Below are 18,853 nucleotides of genomic sequence, written 5' to 3' on the forward strand. Positions count from 1 at the left end.
ATGTATATTAAGTATGTATTTCAATAGTAGTTTCTCATCTATGAGAACTGTCATTTAATCAACCGTTTAATTTTCACATAGTTACACATTTAAAGTAAATGTTTAAAAAAATTTCCAAATAAAAATTCACTCACACACAAATGTATTTATTATCTAAAGGAACAAAAAAAACGTAAGCGTAAGATTGCACAATTCTTCTAGAGTATCCATCTTGATAACACGCAGGCTTGAAATGCAGTGAACACAATCTAGCAAATTTCGACGGCGTCCAATCTACACGTCTCATGTTTTATACCCATTTTTTAATTACCTCTGGAAATCTAAAACAAAATGAATTTATTAATAATCTAAAAGAGAAACAACAAACTAAACAGATAAGTCAAATAAAACAACCACGTGGTATTTTTTATATTCCTGCTGTAGAAAATTTACATCTATTATTTGTAACAACAACTACATATAAATCTGATTTATATCAGAAACAAAATAAATAAATCAACGTTAATATGAAATAGATTTTTTGTCATAAATCGATAATATACGCTAGATGTGTTACAACACTACGGTGGTAAACAAAATGCCAAACGTGATAATATTGTGACATTTTTTAAAAATTATTTAATTCTTTTGTATTCCACAACCCCATAAAGTGGGTAAATGTTACAGTTACAACATAAACTTATAAAAAAGCGCTTGATAAAACCTTCAAATAGGGTTAGAACATAAATATTTATCAATTTGCTGAAAATCACTTACCGATGGAAAGATATTTTTTCATTGTTTTCATCCAAAACTCCCATTCGACTAGTAATAGCCGGTAGCTAAACATACAATAGTCATTTTAGCACACTGACAAATAAAAAGAAACACTATACACTTTATATTTTCTAAATATTTCGTTAAAAACACTTGACGCACTGAGCCCACCAGCTGGTTGGAAAACAAACTGACTGCCGGCGCGCTACGTTTGAAGACAGTGCAGATACTCTATCGCTATCTCAATCTGACTTATGCTGTTATTGACTAAGAGTAAGTAGATAAGAAAATATGTATTTTGTTCTGCCTCAATATAAGAACTCTATAGGTTTATTCCTCTGAGCATGCCACAGTTAAAAACACAACTGACAAATTCAAAGAAAAGCACAGATTATTAATCGTAAAACTATTAGTATGGAGTGTAGAAGTTTCAACACTGAAGAAGTGAAATTATTATTCAAAAACACTAGGTACAAAAAATATATTTTAGTACATGATTTTAAATTACTTCTATAGATATTAAGAAATCTTTGATTCAGATCATCGTGTCTGGACGATACAGAATAGCCACGTCGAAATGACGTTTGAGTTGACAGTTAAAATTATAAATTATTACTCAAATTGATGTTTCCACTTTGAAACATATTTTAAAATTTTGTCCAAACCGTAGAGTGAGAATGAACCATAGAGGAGGCACTAAAATGACAAGTAATGCGTGAGAGAAATACACTTATGACTATAAAGCTAAGAGCAAGCGAGACAGAAACATTGTTTTTTGTTTCTCTCATGTTATGCGATTTCTTTTGTTGGGGACAAAGGCAGTTTGTCCCAAACAAGCGGCTACAGTCCATTGTTTTGCTAGTTTTCTGTTTTTTCTCGCTGTTAAGTGACTTCAAAGTTTAATAAACGTTGACAGTGATCTGTTTTAATCCGACTTTAAGTGAAAATATGGTGCGTTGTAGTGTGATTGGTTGTAAAAATCGGCCGGAACGAAGATTACCAAATATTACCTTTCACACGTAAGTAAACTTATTTGAAGTATATTGTTTTATAGAACTGGATATAGTTGATACATTTTCATTAACTCTAATGTGAAATTATCTACAAATATATAATATTTTCATCGAAATAGACGTAAACATTTTTTTGTGTTATCCGACTAAATTACGAAGTGTTCTTGTTGTTCAGGACGCCATTTGTTTTTACGTAGTTTCAAATTTATGGTATAATCATGTGATTAACATTAGGGATACCAGTACAGGGTAAAATTTTCCCCAAAATCGTGAAATGTTTTTTTAATATTAAATATGTTTTTTAGGTTTCCAAAAGAAACAAGTACATTAAACAGATGGATTCGAGCTACCGGAAGGAAGAACTGGTTACCAGGAAAAAGTCACAGAATATGTTCTATACATTTTGAGTCGCGTTATTTTCGAAAAACGAAAAAAAAAACCTATTTGATGCCCAATGCAATTCCAACACTTTTTACAACAGTGAGTAATTTTTGTGATGCATTTAGTTTGGATTTAAATGTTGTAGTTTAAATATTCATAGACCGATTTTGTTGCTACGTCTACATAATAAACAAAACAAGTTATTAATTTATTTTGATAGGGGTATATTTTCTATTTATACTAAATCAAATTTTATTTTTTTAGGATATTATTGTTGAGCGACTGAGTACTGCCCAACAATCAAAAGTCCATGGACCAGGTCTTGAAGCCGGGGCGGGTCGCTAGTTAAGTTAATAAATAACAAAATCTTTTCAAATCTGTCTTTTTCTTCATAAACCTATCTTACAAAAAAATACCCAAACATTTATAGATATTTTGCCAGTTTTTCGGATAAAAAGTTTTTGTAATAGTTGGCAACATTGACGTAAGGATTCGCCATCTCGTTCGGGTATACGCCGATGTGATCTCTAGTACATTCTCCCTCTACGGTCCAAACAATAATTAAGTATCAATAGTTATTTATAAGAAAACCTTTTGAAGCGTAACATTTACATTCCAGGGACTTAGTGTCGGCTGCAACAAAGACTTCTAAAACTTATTCGTCAAGGATAAATAAAATAATAAACTATTTTATGAAGCTCTTGCCATGGAGGTACTTTATCATCAGACCAGTCAATTAATACAAGAAACTACTGATTTATTTCATAAACTTGATAATGATACTAATCCAGAAAAAATTGAAAATGATATTCAATTAAGGATAAACCAGATTAATGGGTAAGAAATACCTATATTCTTAAATGTTTCCTATGTTATGATGGAAATTAATTAATACGCGCATTTTTTAACTTTCAGGAATTGTGAGAAACTAGATATTATGGTGTTTAAAACACCTATCAATCAAAGACCTATGGCAAAGATGAGGGTGGACCAACTTAAATATGATAATAAACATATACAGGTAGTCAATGAATACAGTTATTTAAGATGATTTGATTAATATTAAAGTTTAAAGTGATTGCAAAACTTTAAAAATGTTCTAGAACTTCTACATCAAATCACTCTTTTACAGTGATATAATAAATTATATCTTATCATCATTTATTGTGCAATTACAGGCGTCACTAATAAATGCTCAAAATAAAAGACGAAGGCGGGAACAAGAAAGGACAGAAAGGGACCAGTTGCTAAGCAGACGTTTTGGGAATGATCACATGGCTATCACTGTGGACTATATGGCACAGGAAAATTCATCATTGCAGAACTCGCATAGGAATGTTGATGAAATGTTACATACAGGTTTGTTATTTCATACCGCTTGAATGAAAAATTTTTGTTATGAATCATAACTAAATTGTTCGTCATAACTTATGATGAACTGAATAAAAATCTGAATATTTGAAAGTAACTATGAATATACATATACATATGTATATATTTATTATGAATGCATTCTCCATCTATGACTGATTTTTGCATAATAAATCAATGGTCAAATGCTGTCTTTGGCCGTACACAGATTGCTTCAAGCAGTTGAAGACCGACTTGAACAGTCAACGAAAAATCACTCAAGCAGTCTGTGTATGTCGCTCGGCTGTTAACTGCTCGAGCTGCCTGTGTACCTTTAACGCCTTTAACTTACTGTTTTCCTTATATTTCAAGTTTGTGAGGATAAATGGATGTATGATAGTTGCTCTTTCACAGAAGAAATACTGAATTTTTTTTACTTGGCAGTGATATAACTAGCTACCCACGAGCGTTAGAAAAACTTTTGTCACGGTTTTGACTAATTTTAAACTACCTGCCGACACCACCATATTAAACATAAATCATATTATTTATTATTTAATTTCATAAAAAGAAATGCACGCAAATGCATGCAAATGTCATGAATTAACAAGTGATAAATTATCATTATTTGATATAATAAAAAAAAATGTTGTGTGGTTTTATGAAACCACAGTAAAAGTGAAACTGTTCGAACGGTTCCGAACACTGCTTTGTGTAGCGCATACCTACTCGGCAGCCGCGATACACGCGACATGCGCTACACAGACCAAAAAGTTTGAGACGATGTAATAAAAGTTTCACTTTAAAAATCTGGAAATACGTACGTAGATAAATATGTACATTTTCTTTGAATTGTGAAAAATGTTGCGTTATCTATAATTTGAATGATTTTATGCAACATTTTGGTGCGAGAGTGGCCTTTAAATGCTCATATGACTATGATAATTGAGCTTTTAGATTTGAAATAATCCACAACTATTAAGTTTATTCACAACTAGTTTCACAATTTCTCATATAATTATTTTAAAATACAACCTGTTTTTTAATATAGCGCCATCTAGTTTTAATTGAAAGAAATAAAGCAAATCAATGGAGAATTTAGAAGATTTTTATGTTTCTACCCAGTGTTTTTGTTATTTAATTTTTTATGTATATCAATGAAGCTGAATCTGTCTGTCTGTTGTTTATTTACACCTAAACCACTGAAGCAATTTAGAAGAAATACACCATAGTTTTTTCCCGGAAATCCCCTGTTAGCGGGAACTATGCGATTTTTCTTTTGAGTTTGTGTATGAGTGAAGCCACAGGTAGAACTCTAGTTAAATAATCATTATCATCATCATCATCATCAGCCCATATACTTTACCGCTTGCCAGCAGCAGCCCATAAATGTTGGCACCAAGTGATGTCTGATGAAGTTTTAGTGTGGATTCCTATTTTTTAATTTTTTTTAGTGTTTTTTCGACTAACATGTCTATTAATACTATAAACAAATAATTAAAAAAAGGACCCTCTCTCATGTTATGCAAAATTGCGGATTAGTATATTATGTATTGTAGTAAAATTGCATTTTGGCAGAGATTTTAAGAGAATGTTTGCATATTCCATGTCTTCTACATTCCGATTGATTAGACCATAAACATTTCCGTTGCTAATAGTAGTATTTACTATGCGTATGTGAGTAATTATATGCTTGTGACATAAAAACTTGCTCCGTAAAAAACACACCAGTTACTTATATTTCAAATAAAAAATGAATCTATGAATGAACATGATAAATAGGACTGAGACGATAAATACTTTACGTGTAACAGGACAAAGTATTTATCGTGATTAGTATGTTTAGTTATTATTGATACTTGATAGATGGCTGTTTTTATTGATAGATTGGTTCACCACAACGATAAGATATTATTTATTATGTAGTATTAAGTCCGCTTTCTTACTGAATATTATAAATAAACCGCATTCTACGCGACCGTTTTATCCCGGTTTGTAAGAATTAGTAAAATATTCCCGCAAAACGTTGGATGCGTTCCGCATGTCCAAAAGAAGTGTGAAAGTTTTTTTTGAAGTGATACTTCTTTAGGCGCGTTGGCACTTGGCAGTAAAATTTTAATGCGATGGAGGATGGCGACGATTTTGGTATCTTTGAATCTAGCCAAAGAAGTTTCATTTCTGACACGTGTGCTCGGCAAACACGCTCATTTTACTTTCGTACGCTTTCGGCTGAGTATCATTGTAAATTGTAATCTCTGTTGAGCGAATTAACCAAGGGGAAAAACTACGTGGACAAGAAACAATAAGTTTGAAGGACCAGGATATATCCTGTCGTCTTCAGATCTAGGCGCTATCTATCCTATAGGATAAAAATCTGCCCAAACTTTTTCAAAAAGTAATAAAATAAAATATGCAATAATCATCACATTTCAAGGGGTCCTCAATATGGAATCGAGAAATCTAGAAATCCATTATGTATATAAATATGTATTGACATTGATCAGTATTCTAGTTACATGTTCCCACGATACATTAGTGTTTATTGGCGGAACACACTGAATAATTTACCTGTAACTGGCGCCATAAGTAGGTATGTCACCGTAAAATTATTTACATTAAAATCACCAGATTAAAAACTAGCGAAATTGTAATCTGTCGACAAAATGTGATCCGTATAACAAACATGAATGAATGAATGGGAAATTATTTATTGTACACCATATACTACGACAATTTAAAACACTTAATAACTCAACAATGTACAGAGGGCGGCCTTATCGCTTACAGCGATCTCTGCCAGGCAACCCATGCTGCTTACCAATTTATAGCGTTACTAGCGGACCGCGCCGGCTTCGCCCGTGGTACATATTTCGCAATAAAAGGTAGCCTATGTCCTTTCTCGGGTATCAAAATATCTCCATACCAAATTTCATGCAAATTGGTTCAGTAGTTTAGGCGTGATTGAGTAACAGACAGACAGACAGACAGAGTTACTTTCGCATTTATAATATTAGTATGGATTTTGAGTCATTTTAAAAGTATTCGTGAATTCTTTACTAAACTGTACATTGGATTTGGATAGGTATTATTAATTATATTTGCCGCCAACCCGCACTTGGCCAGCGTGTCTGATTCCGGCCTGTACCCTCAGAGGAGGCCCGTGCCCCAGCAATGGGAACGAATATGGGCTGATGATGATGATGATTATTTATATTTGTTCCCTTCTGTATTAAATTTTAGTTTAAGTATTTTCTAAAAAAAATCTAGTCGTGTTTTTTCGCAGCTCAATACAACAGGTACCTTTTTATTTGTTTTATTAGATGTACAGAAAAGCAAAAAAGTTAATCTATTCAAAGTAATTAAACACAAACTGTATAATAAATAGTATAAAGATAAATTAAATTTGGGCACATAACTACGTAAACAGCTTCGTTCAAAAATTCATAATCTACAAAATTGTATCTTTAGGAAATTTTATATTTGGTAAAAACGTGTTTTGCTTAAATATTTTATGATTTTTTTTGTGCAAAAAATATAAAGTAGGTAAGTAACTAATAAATTTTATCTAAAAAAAATGTCGTGACCTATGTTTTTGAATGATGAAAATATTAATAATATTTGCTTAAGTAATTATTATCCATAATTGAGATTTATATCTCTTTGCCTACAATATATCAAAAGAAATTAATATATATAACCCATTGAGCCCCGAACGGCCAGATCCGGCCGCGACACAATAGATTTTCTTATTGTGTCTGTGAATCCGGGGCCTGATGGAATAATAATATTAATTAAAAAAATCGTACATATAAATTGAACGAGTTAGGTATAAATAGTAGGTGTGCATCGCGATTCGCGACGGGCTTGATTTTAATGACAATTCCTCAGTTATAATTCTGAATCTATAATAATTCTGAAGTATTAAATAATAATACCAACTGTATTATTATTTAATACTGATTTGTAAACATCCGTATGCCGACAGAAAAAGAATGAATAATAAAAACGTTAGAAGTTAGAAACACGTGATTATGTAAGTAATGTCCATATTTTAACAGAGGGAATATTTAATTATTTAATTGTTGGCCGAGTACGTGGCTCATGCAAACATCTATTAAACACAGAACCGATGCGTTCAAAACTCGACGACAGTACACTTCAGTGGTTTCCCGTATAATCTTAATTACTATTGGAACAAGTTCAGTTGGTGTGTGTCCATAGGATAGTGAAGACAATATTTCGTTGGTGTATAACAAGTGTAATTATAATAGTTTCAACAAAATAGTTTTGCCTCGTATTGTGTTTAATCAAAGGAAGGTGGAAGTGGCGATTTATGAACGCAATTTGACGTCTTCGTGTACTTCAATAGGTAACAAATAATTACTCACCACATTTTGAATTGTCATTCGCGTCCGGTACACCTTTATTTTTTATCACTGAACTAGTTTGTGTATAGAAGATTCACTTCGAAAAATATCTATCGATAGAACCAAGCCATTCTATTTATTAAGTATATGGTTTCAATAAAAACGAGTCCGATCAAAGTCGCGCAAAGTTTGTTCCACACTACTCTAAACAACATCTACAATACAAGTAGTTAATTATTATCACGTTCGAGGTAATTAAATGATTGCAAGCCTTTGAGATTTCTGTTCATGGGAACTGCACGATGCTCTCAAATTATCGTCAGCAGTCAGCACCGAGATTTAGGAATATGACTCGGCGATATCTACCTTCGTAATATTTTGTATTTTTAAACAACTCTGCAATGAAGGTAAACTATTTAACCTTGACAATAGATGTCGATATAGGTATTTGTCGAAACCTGTTATGTTAATTATTTATAACTGTGTTTAGGTGATATTAATTAAACATATAAATATGTTATATGAATGTTTGAATTTGAATAAACACGTCAACAAAGTTTTAGGAATTATTTGATATGACGTTGTTTTCTTTCAGGTTTGAACTATGATTTTAGTTTTATTCTTACTCGTGACTAACAATTTTTTTGATATAATATATTTTATACAATCTATTGAATATAAACCAATAATAATTATTAATTATTATTCCATCGATAAAAAATTATAGTAACGTACCTACCTACCTAGAGTTAAACAATAGCGCTTTTTATTATATTCCTACGTAAGAAAAGTTAATTATCAAAAAAAAAAGCTCGGCGTGTGTGCCGAGCACAGGTTTCAGAAGTGAAACTTCTTCGGCAAAATGCAGTCTATACCAAAATCATCGCCTTACTCCTTATTTTACTCTTAATGCGCGTATAGAAGTTTCACTTCAAAAATCCAATTCGTTATTCTACACTATACAATACAGTAAACAAATGCCACCCTAACGAACATTATAGGAGTGAAATATGTTTTACAGTTATTTTTTTTACAGGATCAAATATTCTGGAGACGCTTCGCTACAACCGCGAGACATTGAAGGGTGCCCACCGTAGGCTTATAGACTTGGCTAACACATTAGGGCTATCCAATGCAACAATCTCCCTTATAGAGAGGAGGGTCTCTCAAGACAAATACGTGCTTTATGGTGGAATGTTTGTAACGTTATCTGTGATTGTCCTTGTTATTATATATCTAACATAGATATATTGTACCTATTCGCTTGTAAGACATTTATTTTTTAAGAATATTTATCGTTGCTACGTTGTATTGTTTATGTGTATAAAAGGAATTATAATTAAATAGATTATACCTACCGTTTGTTGTTTTCTTTGTGAGATCATCATAATTTAATTTAAAAAATGAACCTATTGTTTAATAGGTAAATGGTAATTATTCTAATGTGATTCCTCTGTGCGCTCGACATTTGATTTGTTGACGCAATTACATAATTTATGGTTAATAAATTGCATTGATTGTCTTATACTTACTTGAGTTAATTAAAAAATTCATTATTCCCAGTTACTTTAATGCTATCGAGCAACTTAAAGGCCAAGGTTTTACAATAAAATTGAAAAGTAACATGCTGATTTTTAAAATGTACTAAAAATACTGATCGGTCCCAGACACAATAGAAAATCTATTGTGTCTGGGACCGATCGGGCCGCTTGGGGCTCAATGGGTTAAATTATAATATGTACCTAGTTGTAATTAGCATTATGAATTATGATGCGAAAATCAAACGGACGATGTTATTTAGAAGTGCACTGTGCATAATATTTAATATTGCCTCTATTTTTGTATGCTATCCGGTATTACACAAAAGGTCGGTAAAATCTTTGTAAATAGCTGCGAAACAATAACCTTATGTTTTTGATCCACTGCCTACGTGGTTGAATATCAAGGACTATTAATTTACCTATATAATACTGGAGGTCCGCCCCGGCTTCGCCCGTGGTACATATTTCGCAATAAAAGGTAGCCTATGTCCTTTCTCGGGTATCAAAATATCTCCATACCCATGCAAATTGGTTCAATAGTTTAGGCGTGATTGAGTAACAGACAGACAGACAGAGTTACTTTCGCATTTATAATATTAGTATGGATAAGCTAGTGCAAAATTAAAGCAGCAATTATTATTATTAATAAGATGGATGGTGGGATAGAATGTTAATCACTATCTAGTATCTACCGGTGAACCGTGAAAAGTCCTATCATATTAGGTCAATGCCCATAGTACACGGACACATAATAACATTTTTGTTATAAATAATCGATGCGTTTTTAACTGTTATTGACGTCCTCATTACTTCATTCATTTGTTTTCATTCAAAACCGTAGGTCTGGATTATCCTCGATTTAGCATGTAAATCTTTAATTGGACAGTGAGAATACCTAGGTACGTAAAACAAACAAGGCCGCTCAGATAATATTATGTAAATAAAACACTAAGCTATGAACAGATAATCCTATTCGTGGACACGAAACGCATACAAAGATACAGATAGCTTGCGTACGATTTCTTTGTTCCAACTTCGATGCATATTATTTATTTTTTACAAACTCCTCACAGCGTTTATAACAATATTATGCAAATGAATATATATACTATACCCACTATCTGAGATGGAAAGTATGGTAATATTATATGATAGAAAACTAAAACGAGAAAGTAGAAAGTTCTCTTTTGATGATATTTTTTTACAATATAAAAATTTTATAACCTACCTTTAATAAAAAAGCAAGACTGATACGCAACATCATTCCGCCTATAATTGGCACTCTTCTATGTAACTACCTATATTTAATTTAGGTACATAAAATCTCAAATTAAAATACCTACTTTATGTTAACTAACTGAAACAGCAATATGCTTAGGATCTAGGGCCTAGGCAATACAAATCACTCTAAACCGTCTGTCTCTGTATGCTTAGATCTTTTAATCTACGAACAGATTTTCATGCGGTTTTTTAATAGATAAGTGTAGTGATTCAAGAGGAAGGTTTTACTGTGACTTCGTAGTTTTACTATATAATTTACTAGCTGTGCCGCGCGGTTTCACCGGCATTGCTCCACTCCTGTTGGTCTTAGCGTGATGATAGCCTTCCTCTATAAATGGGCTATCTACACCAAAATAATTTTTCAAATCGGACCCGTAGTTCCTGAGATTAGTGCGTTCAAACAAACACACATACAAACTCTTCAGCTTTATAATATTAGTATCGACTATAGATTAGGTTTTAGACTAAGCGGCCAAAGCCGCGAGCGGAAAGCTAATGCAGATAGTATATAAACCTACGTACTAATAACTAATTACCATTATTACGAGATGGTTCGATAGTGATTTGCTGATTTTGCAATCGAAATATTTGATTTTTAACTGACTTCTTGTTTTATTGAAAACTTTCCAAATAGTCTATTGCACCTTCAATATTCCTACTCTACGCATCACCAGATTCCAGTAAAATAAAACACAACAATCTCTCAATCATTTATTTCATTAAAAAATTTAAAATCATTTATCGCGTCCATCTGGATCGCAGCAAGGCATCTTCGGAGTAACGTGTGGGCACGCGAAGGCTACATCTTCCTTCTTCCTGACGCACGGTCCCGTGGCTTCAGGCGGAGGGTTCACGCAAGTGTCCACGTCAGGATGCGGCTCGCGAGGGTAGTCAGCTACTCGGAGCGCGGCTGGCGATATTTCAGGCACATCGCGCCTGTATTTCTTTACGGCTTCGTACGCATCGGGAGCGAGACGCATGAAGTCGGGTATCTGGGGAGATAGCAAGTAACTTAATAAGAGTGATGCTGTGGTAAAATTTGTGTATTTCCTTAATAAAAATTACAAAATATCTCTAATCTAAGTAATAACTATAATTATAATAACTATATCATAACTACAAATTATGTCAATAAATCCTATAGGTCTAAAATATTTTTTCCTAACAATCTTCACGAAATATTTGAATTAACTGATTCAAAAAGTCTATTGCAATACAGTTGTAAACGCATTCCATTTCCACTCGCAATATCAATTTCGAAACAGGAATCAAATAAAAGCATTCCTCATTGCATTATTAACGTTGACAATTCAGCTAAAAGGCAAATTGCAGTGTACCCACGTGCAATATCTCTTTCAGTTCATGCATATTTACCGGCAAATTCAATTTGGTGATTCCGACAATTTAATTGCACGATAGTTACTGCGCTCATACGTTGGACACATGTCCCAAATAATCCAGCTCTAGTGGACAGATGCAAGCTAATTAATAAATACACCGGTGAGTCCAGTTATATAACGCGTCATAAATGGGAAAGCAGAGGTTCTATAATTGTTCACAAATGCAGATGATGCGCAAGTTTTTAATTACCTAGTATTATAAATCAATGTTTAAGTGTTTCGTATCGCAAGGGATATTTCATGTGACTATTATTAATGTACTATTAAATATGATATACTTCCTTAGTTCTAAGTGACTAAGTATATGTAGTTCCATTCTTTTGGCCGAAATACCTATGTGATTTTCATAAAACGGTCAAGTGGCCCTTTAGCTCGACATTTGCGGAAAGACAAAGCAGTTCTTAAGTACAATGTAAGTACCTACCTGTCGCAAATGATTTATTCATTTTGTAGCCTGTATGAGACAAGTCTTCAAATGGCCTTTATACTTTCAAACCCACATTCCCAGTACCTACATAAATCAATTTGCAATTGTCATGTCGTGAACTCGTGAGTTACGGTTCGACTGTATACTTGACTCACACATAGGCACGAATTCTGTAAGTTAGAAGCTAAAGATTTCAGAGTTTTATTGAATTATAACTTTAGATAGTGAAATTCTATTTCGATTGTTAAATCCATACTAATATTATAAATGCGAAAGTAACTCTGTCTGTCTGTCTGTTACTCAATCACGCCTAAACTACTGAACCAATTTACATGAAATTTGGTATGGAGATATTTTGATACCCGAAAAAGGACATAGGCTACCTTTTATTGCGAAATATGAACCACGGGCGAAGCCGGGGCGGACCTCTAGTTCAATATAAATTCGAATATTATAGTCAATAAGTAGTCAATATTTTATTGCACTTTACATTTGTCAGAACCTATTTCTTCACAATTTAATTCCATCACGCATGGTCATTTCTATGTCAATTGTCAGCAGTAGATATCAAAGAAAAAAAGCAGTATTACCTCCTTGCAATCAACATCATAAGTTCCCAGATATCCCGGTAGATGTGGTTTAGGGACCACCTCCTCCCCAGTGGCCCGCTGCGCCTGTTCGCTCGGGATGATCTCGTACGGACACTCATTGCGCTCACGTCGCTCAGCGCGCTCATGGGCGTCCTGATGTTAAAAGTAATCAATATTATATTATCATATGTTTTAGAGATTTCTAGATAAACGCAAGTAAGAGTACTGTATAAGCTACTGTAAGTAGGTATATAGCTTTTTGCCAGTCTAGATAATATAAAAAAATAGAGGCGCTATTATCGTAGTTGCGAACATCAACTTTGCAACTTTTTGTCAATTTGGTATGGACATAAGTACCAACATACATTTCCCCTCGTCCCCCTTATAAAAAATATCATAGTTAATATTTATATTTATTATATCTGATGATGATGAATCTAAATAAGTATGCAAATTTAATACTGGTAATTTTATCGCGAAACTTAACGCTCTGTGTGACACAATTATACAAATAATCACAACCTGAACTAGTTACTTACCTAACTAAAAACTTGAATTATTCATAAAATATTCCTCAAAGAAGTTCTTTTTTTACACACTTCGCACTATGAACCTTTCCGACTATTAATTAAATACATTAGTTATTATTTTGTAATAGAAAGACAAAAAACATTAAAAAAAAAATTCCGTGAGACAATCCTACAAATGTAGGAGTACCTGTACCTATGTAGGTAGGTACACTGGTCATCAAAAGAATCGACCCATCTGCATTTTTACGGCAAATCTATACTTAATATTATAAAGCTCAAGAGTTTGTTTGTTTAAACGCGCTAATCTCAGTATGATATCATTTTTTTATATCCAATTCATATGAATCACATAGCTTTTCTATAACATATTTCTAGTTACAGATAATCAGAGCACGCCTGCACGTATCCCACAAATTTCAACTTGTTTAATATTTGTTTTGAATTGCTACGTTTCCAAGAAGAAAGTACATCCTTACTGTTTGCTTGTCCTTCTATCAGGTCACAATAGAGCAATTTTTATATCTCGACATAGTTAAAGTCTAGAGAGGTATAAAGGCTACATTTTACCGGGATAGCAAACATCTAATTCCCATGAGAAATTTGGACCACGTCATTCGTTTACTAACATCGATTAACTACGAAAGATACTAACTATAGTGTCGTTATAAATGACACTACGATAGTATTAACAACGAACGATACTACTATAATATCGTTATGAACTATAGAGAACTTACAGCATCTCTGTATCTCTCGCAATAGTCCTCTTCCTCATTGAAGTGTGGTTGTTGGCCGGGCGGGTAAGATGGTCTGGGCGGCTTCTCTCGATGTTCGTCCGGCGCCGCACCGCTGAAACACACCACCTTCTGGTGGTCCTCTCGAGCGGCACCAGACTTCAGGATGCCTTTCAGTGGTTGTATGTTCTCGCATGTTGGGTTACTGTTAATAAAATTAATCATAAACTGCCCCAGCAGACGTTTTTCTGTCCTATTGAGTATTTCCCCTTAGGGTTTCTATCCATAAGGACCTTACTGTACCTTAAAAAAACGGTTAAAAATATGCCAAATAGTTTTTTTTCTTAAATATACGAGATATTGGTGCAGAATCGTTTATCGAACTTGTAGCTTAATTCTTAATTATTATTCGCATATGTATATTCGTATGGCTGCAAAATGATATTTTTACGTGGAAATTTAGTGGTATAATTGGAGATCAGAATCAGAGTAATAAAAAGCGAATAATAATTATTTGTAAGTATAATTTATGTGTGAATTTTCAAATATAAGTTGATATTATATGATCTATTGTAATTGTTAAGTATTAAAAATCAGAAAAAAGACTATTATGCTTTTTGCAATTATTGTTATAAATTTAATATTTTTACTGTTTTGAAAAATAATTTGTAAGGATGTAACATGCAGTAAGTTAAAAATAAGATATGATAATATTTAACACATGTTAAATCTGCACGTGCATTGATATTTTCATATAACAGTATCGAGTTAAATTTTGGTCCGGAATATTATAATATCGTTATATGAAGGCTTTTATCGTCAAAAGACTTACATTGCACAAAGCTATGTTCGCTACGTTGACGCCACACCGCAACCGGTTGTAGGTATTAAAAAAAGTGAGAAAAACTCGCATTCTTGTTTTTCTCATGCAGGAAATTAACAGCGGAATGTATCGGCGTTTTTTGCTTGGTTTAATTTATGATTTGTGATTTTAAATCGTTATAATCTTACCCACTTTTAAAAAAGCATATAATATCAATAACAATATGTAATTATGTACTTATGCTTGATAGCTGTTGATACATATCTATATTCTGAACTAGTACTGAAGGACAACTATAATGTAACTCATTTAATGATAATAAATAATAATAGATGGTTTAATTTAAAATTTATACAAAAATCTAAATAAATTATAATTTTTTTATTTAATAGGTACGATTTTTCTCAGTTAGAACTTTATTATTTAACATAATAGGTACCTTTATAAAATCTATGGGATAATATTTACCAAGAGATTATTAATTTAAGTTGTAATAAAATTACATAGAAGCTTAGTGATAAAATCTTGTCAACCTTGTCTAGGCTTGCAAGGAGGTCAAGATCGTAATGTAGGTAAATTGGAAATAATAATTATAAATCATTAGAAACATATAGTAATTTGATTCTAACAAACAAAGGCATCTATTTTAAATCAAATCAATCCACACAATTTAAAAAAAATAATAAAGAAGAGGAAAATGACTTGAATAGCTTGAACTAGCACAAGTTGCTGGCACACAGTTAATAGGAACTTTTGCAGTAAGATTTTACGTTTTATGGCATCATCAGTGGAATAGGTATTCACTGATGTCTATATTTTAACTTGGTCTATCTCGACGTCTAATCAATAACGGGAAAATAGGTTTATGCCTAGAAGAACTAGCAACCCGCATAGCCATCTGGAAATTTCAAACCTAATAAAGAGAAACACTACCCTCACCTATGTCAAATTCAATTCAAAGCGTTCTGTAGTTTTGAGAATAAAAGCGTCACTAACATTTATTCATCCACATATCCAGGAGCGTCTATTTAAACTTTTTAACTGATTAATTCCGAACAATTTAAAACGATAAAATCTCGCTGTAGATGTATGTTAAAAAGCGATGTCCGATGTGATTAAATCTAGATTTAAATCCCATGGAAAGCAAACTCTTTACATTTCGGATAGTTATAGCTCTATATGTTATGTACCTCAGTTACAGGATAGTAGGAAATTTGAAATTTTCCGTTTCAAATATTTATATGTTTTTACTTTTTATTACCTTAGTCTAGATATTGTCAGCGAATCATAAAACGATTCTAAATTTCCCGCTTCTGATTACAATAGACGTTCTGACCTTAATTAGTCTAGCCATTCTAAATTAACCCCTTCTGAAAGCACCTGTTACATTACCTGGCCTCTTAATTCCTATCCTGATATCAATGTACTAATAATTATTGCTTAGTATAGTCCTTAAGCTACCGCGTCCTGAGCGATCTATAGGTTAGCCTTTCTAATAGCTATAGCCCTTCCATGTTCCCATTCCTGCTCCCATAGCTTACCTGAGTCTAGCAACCCTCAGCGAGTCTTCATATGAGATGCGATCTGTAGTGTCGGGTGGTGTAGGCGGGGCAGGCGGTGCCGCGCTGCCCTCTACCACATCCAGCGCGGCGAGGCAGCGCTCCATCGCGTTTGGTTCAGCTACTGCAGCCTGACCGATCTTAGCCAGCTGAGCGCGGGTCTCCGCTGCTTGTTCGTCGCGGATCGCTTCCTGTTAGATAGCTTTATGTGATTTATGTTTGGTAAAGAGCAATAGGCTTTGTGTGAAGGGTAATAGAAGCTCTTACGTGCTGGCCACGGACAATTCGCTATAGCGAAAATTCGCGCGGCGCGACCGGCGGCGCGTCTTGCGAATGAATCAAATGTATGGAAATGTACTGGGCATGCCACGCGCAGCGGCGACCAGCGAGACGACCGGCGAATTTCCCCGAGCGAATCGCGCGGCACGACTAGCGATCGAAACAAATGTATGAGTTATTACGGCGCAGGCCACGGAGTCGAGCGGCAGACGCGGCGACTACTCCCGGAGCGAACTTAATTTAAAATAGTTTGTTTTTTTTTCGCGAAAATGGAGACGGAAGCTTTTATTGCAGAAATTCTAGCTAGACCAGCTATTTGGAAGTCTAGCCACCCGCAACATAATTTTTCATCATGCCTATATTTTTCATATTTTTGGTGGAATTCTCCGTCTGTAACACGATTTCTATTTAATTCGTGTACTCCACTATATCTTCCAAACATTAAATCTTGAGCAAAAAAGCTGCTACTCTCCAAACAATGTCGAGCTAACTTTGATAAAGCCATCTCGTCTCCTCGTCTACACTGGTCGCGGCGGCGAACGCAACTGCCCGTGGCGTGCTTACCGCGCCGCGCGAATTGCCGCGCCGCCAGTCGCGCCGTCGGTCGCGCCGCCGGTGTCCGTGGCCAAGCTGTTAGCTATACAGTTAAGATGAACAAACTCAATCTCAAGCAATTAATTGTTCACACTAGACTTCTTTTAGAAGCATGATTGTATAGAAATTAGGAAGTATGAGACAAAGATAATGAATTAATGAGATATAATGTTATAACCTTTCCAATATTAATTTAATTCTTTAAAAGAAAGTCATGTCTTTGTTTGAATTTGTCTTTGTTTGAACCACTGTTGTTTATTGTTTGTTTTTATTATAACAAATCCACCGTTTAGTACAACTTTCTCCTATGACGTATAGGGAAGTAAACAAACACAATGGAAATTACGGATTGCTTACACACAGCGTGTAAGTCTTAGAAAACCGGATAATCTCCGCCTTTGGAAGTACTCGATTAAAGATAATATTATGCACCCTTATCAGAAGTTATGGTAAGCGTAAGGCTTAACTTATTTAAAAAGGATGGCATTATGTACTATGTAGATACATTCTATGTAATAAAGAAGAATCTAGGTTGATATATAGGGCATCAGCCTTGATATTTTATATCTCTATTAAATTTGTACTCGTTTTATTTGACTATCCTAAACTTTGTATGTCAAAGTCAGGAAGTATTAATTTGAAAGTTATTAAACTCATTACTTACTACAGACTAATCAAAAAAATAGTAAAGCAACGTTTAATCGCCATTTTTATCTAGTCCTTACATAAGTTCAAAACAAACACCACAACTGACGAGCGAAAAATACAAGCAGAACAACAATCACGTAAAGTGATCAGCTACAGCGTAATGAAGACGTATCTGACCTGCAGCTCATCCTTCAGGTTGCCCTCCCGCATGTGATAGTTGCGCACGTTGTCTATCACCTCCTGCGGGAATTTGTCCGGGTTTGCGCTCATGTACCGATATACGAACAGATCGCAGCCAATTATCTTGAAACGATGCTTGAATACCGGAATTATGGCTCCTGGAGGGTATGGATAAATAATATTGGGTGAGCATCGTGGGACACTATGATAATATCTTGACGTGTTCTAATCAAGGGCGGATCCAGCCTTAGTGCCAGGGGGGGGTCACATAGACGTGGGCAATTTTCAAAAGCTATATTTTGGTAATTTAATTGAAACGTAGATTTAAAAAAAATGGTCAAGTGCGAGTTGGATTCGCGAACCAAGAGTTCCGTACAAACACTTTTATATGTTTTAATAT

The 18,853-nt window shown here is 33.9% G+C and overlaps 4 protein-coding genes across 4 annotated transcripts in view; 2 read left to right on the forward strand and 2 right to left on the reverse strand.

Annotated features, from left to right (window-relative positions):
* LOC149909753 (multiple C2 and transmembrane domain-containing protein-like) overlaps positions 1 to 8,226 on the reverse strand; it is a 44,207-nt gene extending 35,981 nt beyond the window's left edge. Inside the window, exon 1 of the mRNA XM_090119851.1 lies at positions 7,889 to 8,226. Coding sequence (XP_089975977.1) covers positions 7,889 to 7,893 — 5 coding nt within the window. The 5' untranslated portion in view covers positions 7,894 to 8,226. The remainder of the gene's footprint in view (positions 1 to 7,888) is intronic.
* Positions 1,424 to 2,526, forward strand: LOC149909755 (THAP domain-containing protein 1). The gene is made up of 3 exons (XM_090119855.1): positions 1,424 to 1,775; positions 2,075 to 2,249; positions 2,415 to 2,526. The coding sequence occupies exons 1-3, from the start codon at positions 1,705 to 1,707 to the stop codon at positions 2,493 to 2,495; spliced, it is 327 nt and encodes a 108-aa protein (XP_089975981.1). The 5' UTR covers positions 1,424 to 1,704; the 3' UTR covers positions 2,496 to 2,526.
* Positions 2,705 to 9,225, forward strand: Membrin (golgi SNAP receptor complex member 2). Its single transcript, XM_090119854.1, has 4 exons — positions 2,705 to 2,987; positions 3,066 to 3,171; positions 3,329 to 3,509; positions 8,904 to 9,225. The coding sequence occupies exons 1-4, from the start codon at positions 2,857 to 2,859 to the stop codon at positions 9,110 to 9,112; spliced, it is 627 nt and encodes a 208-aa protein (XP_089975980.1). The 5' UTR covers positions 2,705 to 2,856; the 3' UTR covers positions 9,113 to 9,225.
* A 2,179-nt stretch (positions 9,226 to 11,404) lies between these two features.
* The window catches only part of LOC149909757 (EF-hand domain-containing protein 1-like), a 58,781-nt gene continuing 51,332 nt past the window's right edge, over positions 11,405 to 18,853 (reverse strand). Inside the window, exons 11-15 of the mRNA XM_090119867.1 lie at positions 18,451 to 18,611; positions 16,735 to 16,943; positions 14,374 to 14,575; positions 13,107 to 13,259; positions 11,405 to 11,681 (exon numbers count right to left, since the gene is read on the reverse strand). Of these exons, the coding sequence (XP_089975993.1) occupies positions 11,424 to 11,681; positions 13,107 to 13,259; positions 14,374 to 14,575; positions 16,735 to 16,943; positions 18,451 to 18,611 (983 nt within the window). The 3' untranslated portion in view covers positions 11,405 to 11,423. The remainder of the gene's footprint in view (positions 11,682 to 13,106; positions 13,260 to 14,373; positions 14,576 to 16,734; positions 16,944 to 18,450; positions 18,612 to 18,853) is intronic.

The sequence above is a fragment of the Colias eurytheme genome, chromosome 3, assembly GCF_061535395.1.
Source record: "Colias eurytheme isolate Ceu_HAF_F1 chromosome 3, ilColEury1 Martin Lab GWU primary, whole genome shotgun sequence".
NCBI lineage: Eukaryota > Metazoa > Arthropoda > Insecta > Lepidoptera > Pieridae > Colias > Colias eurytheme.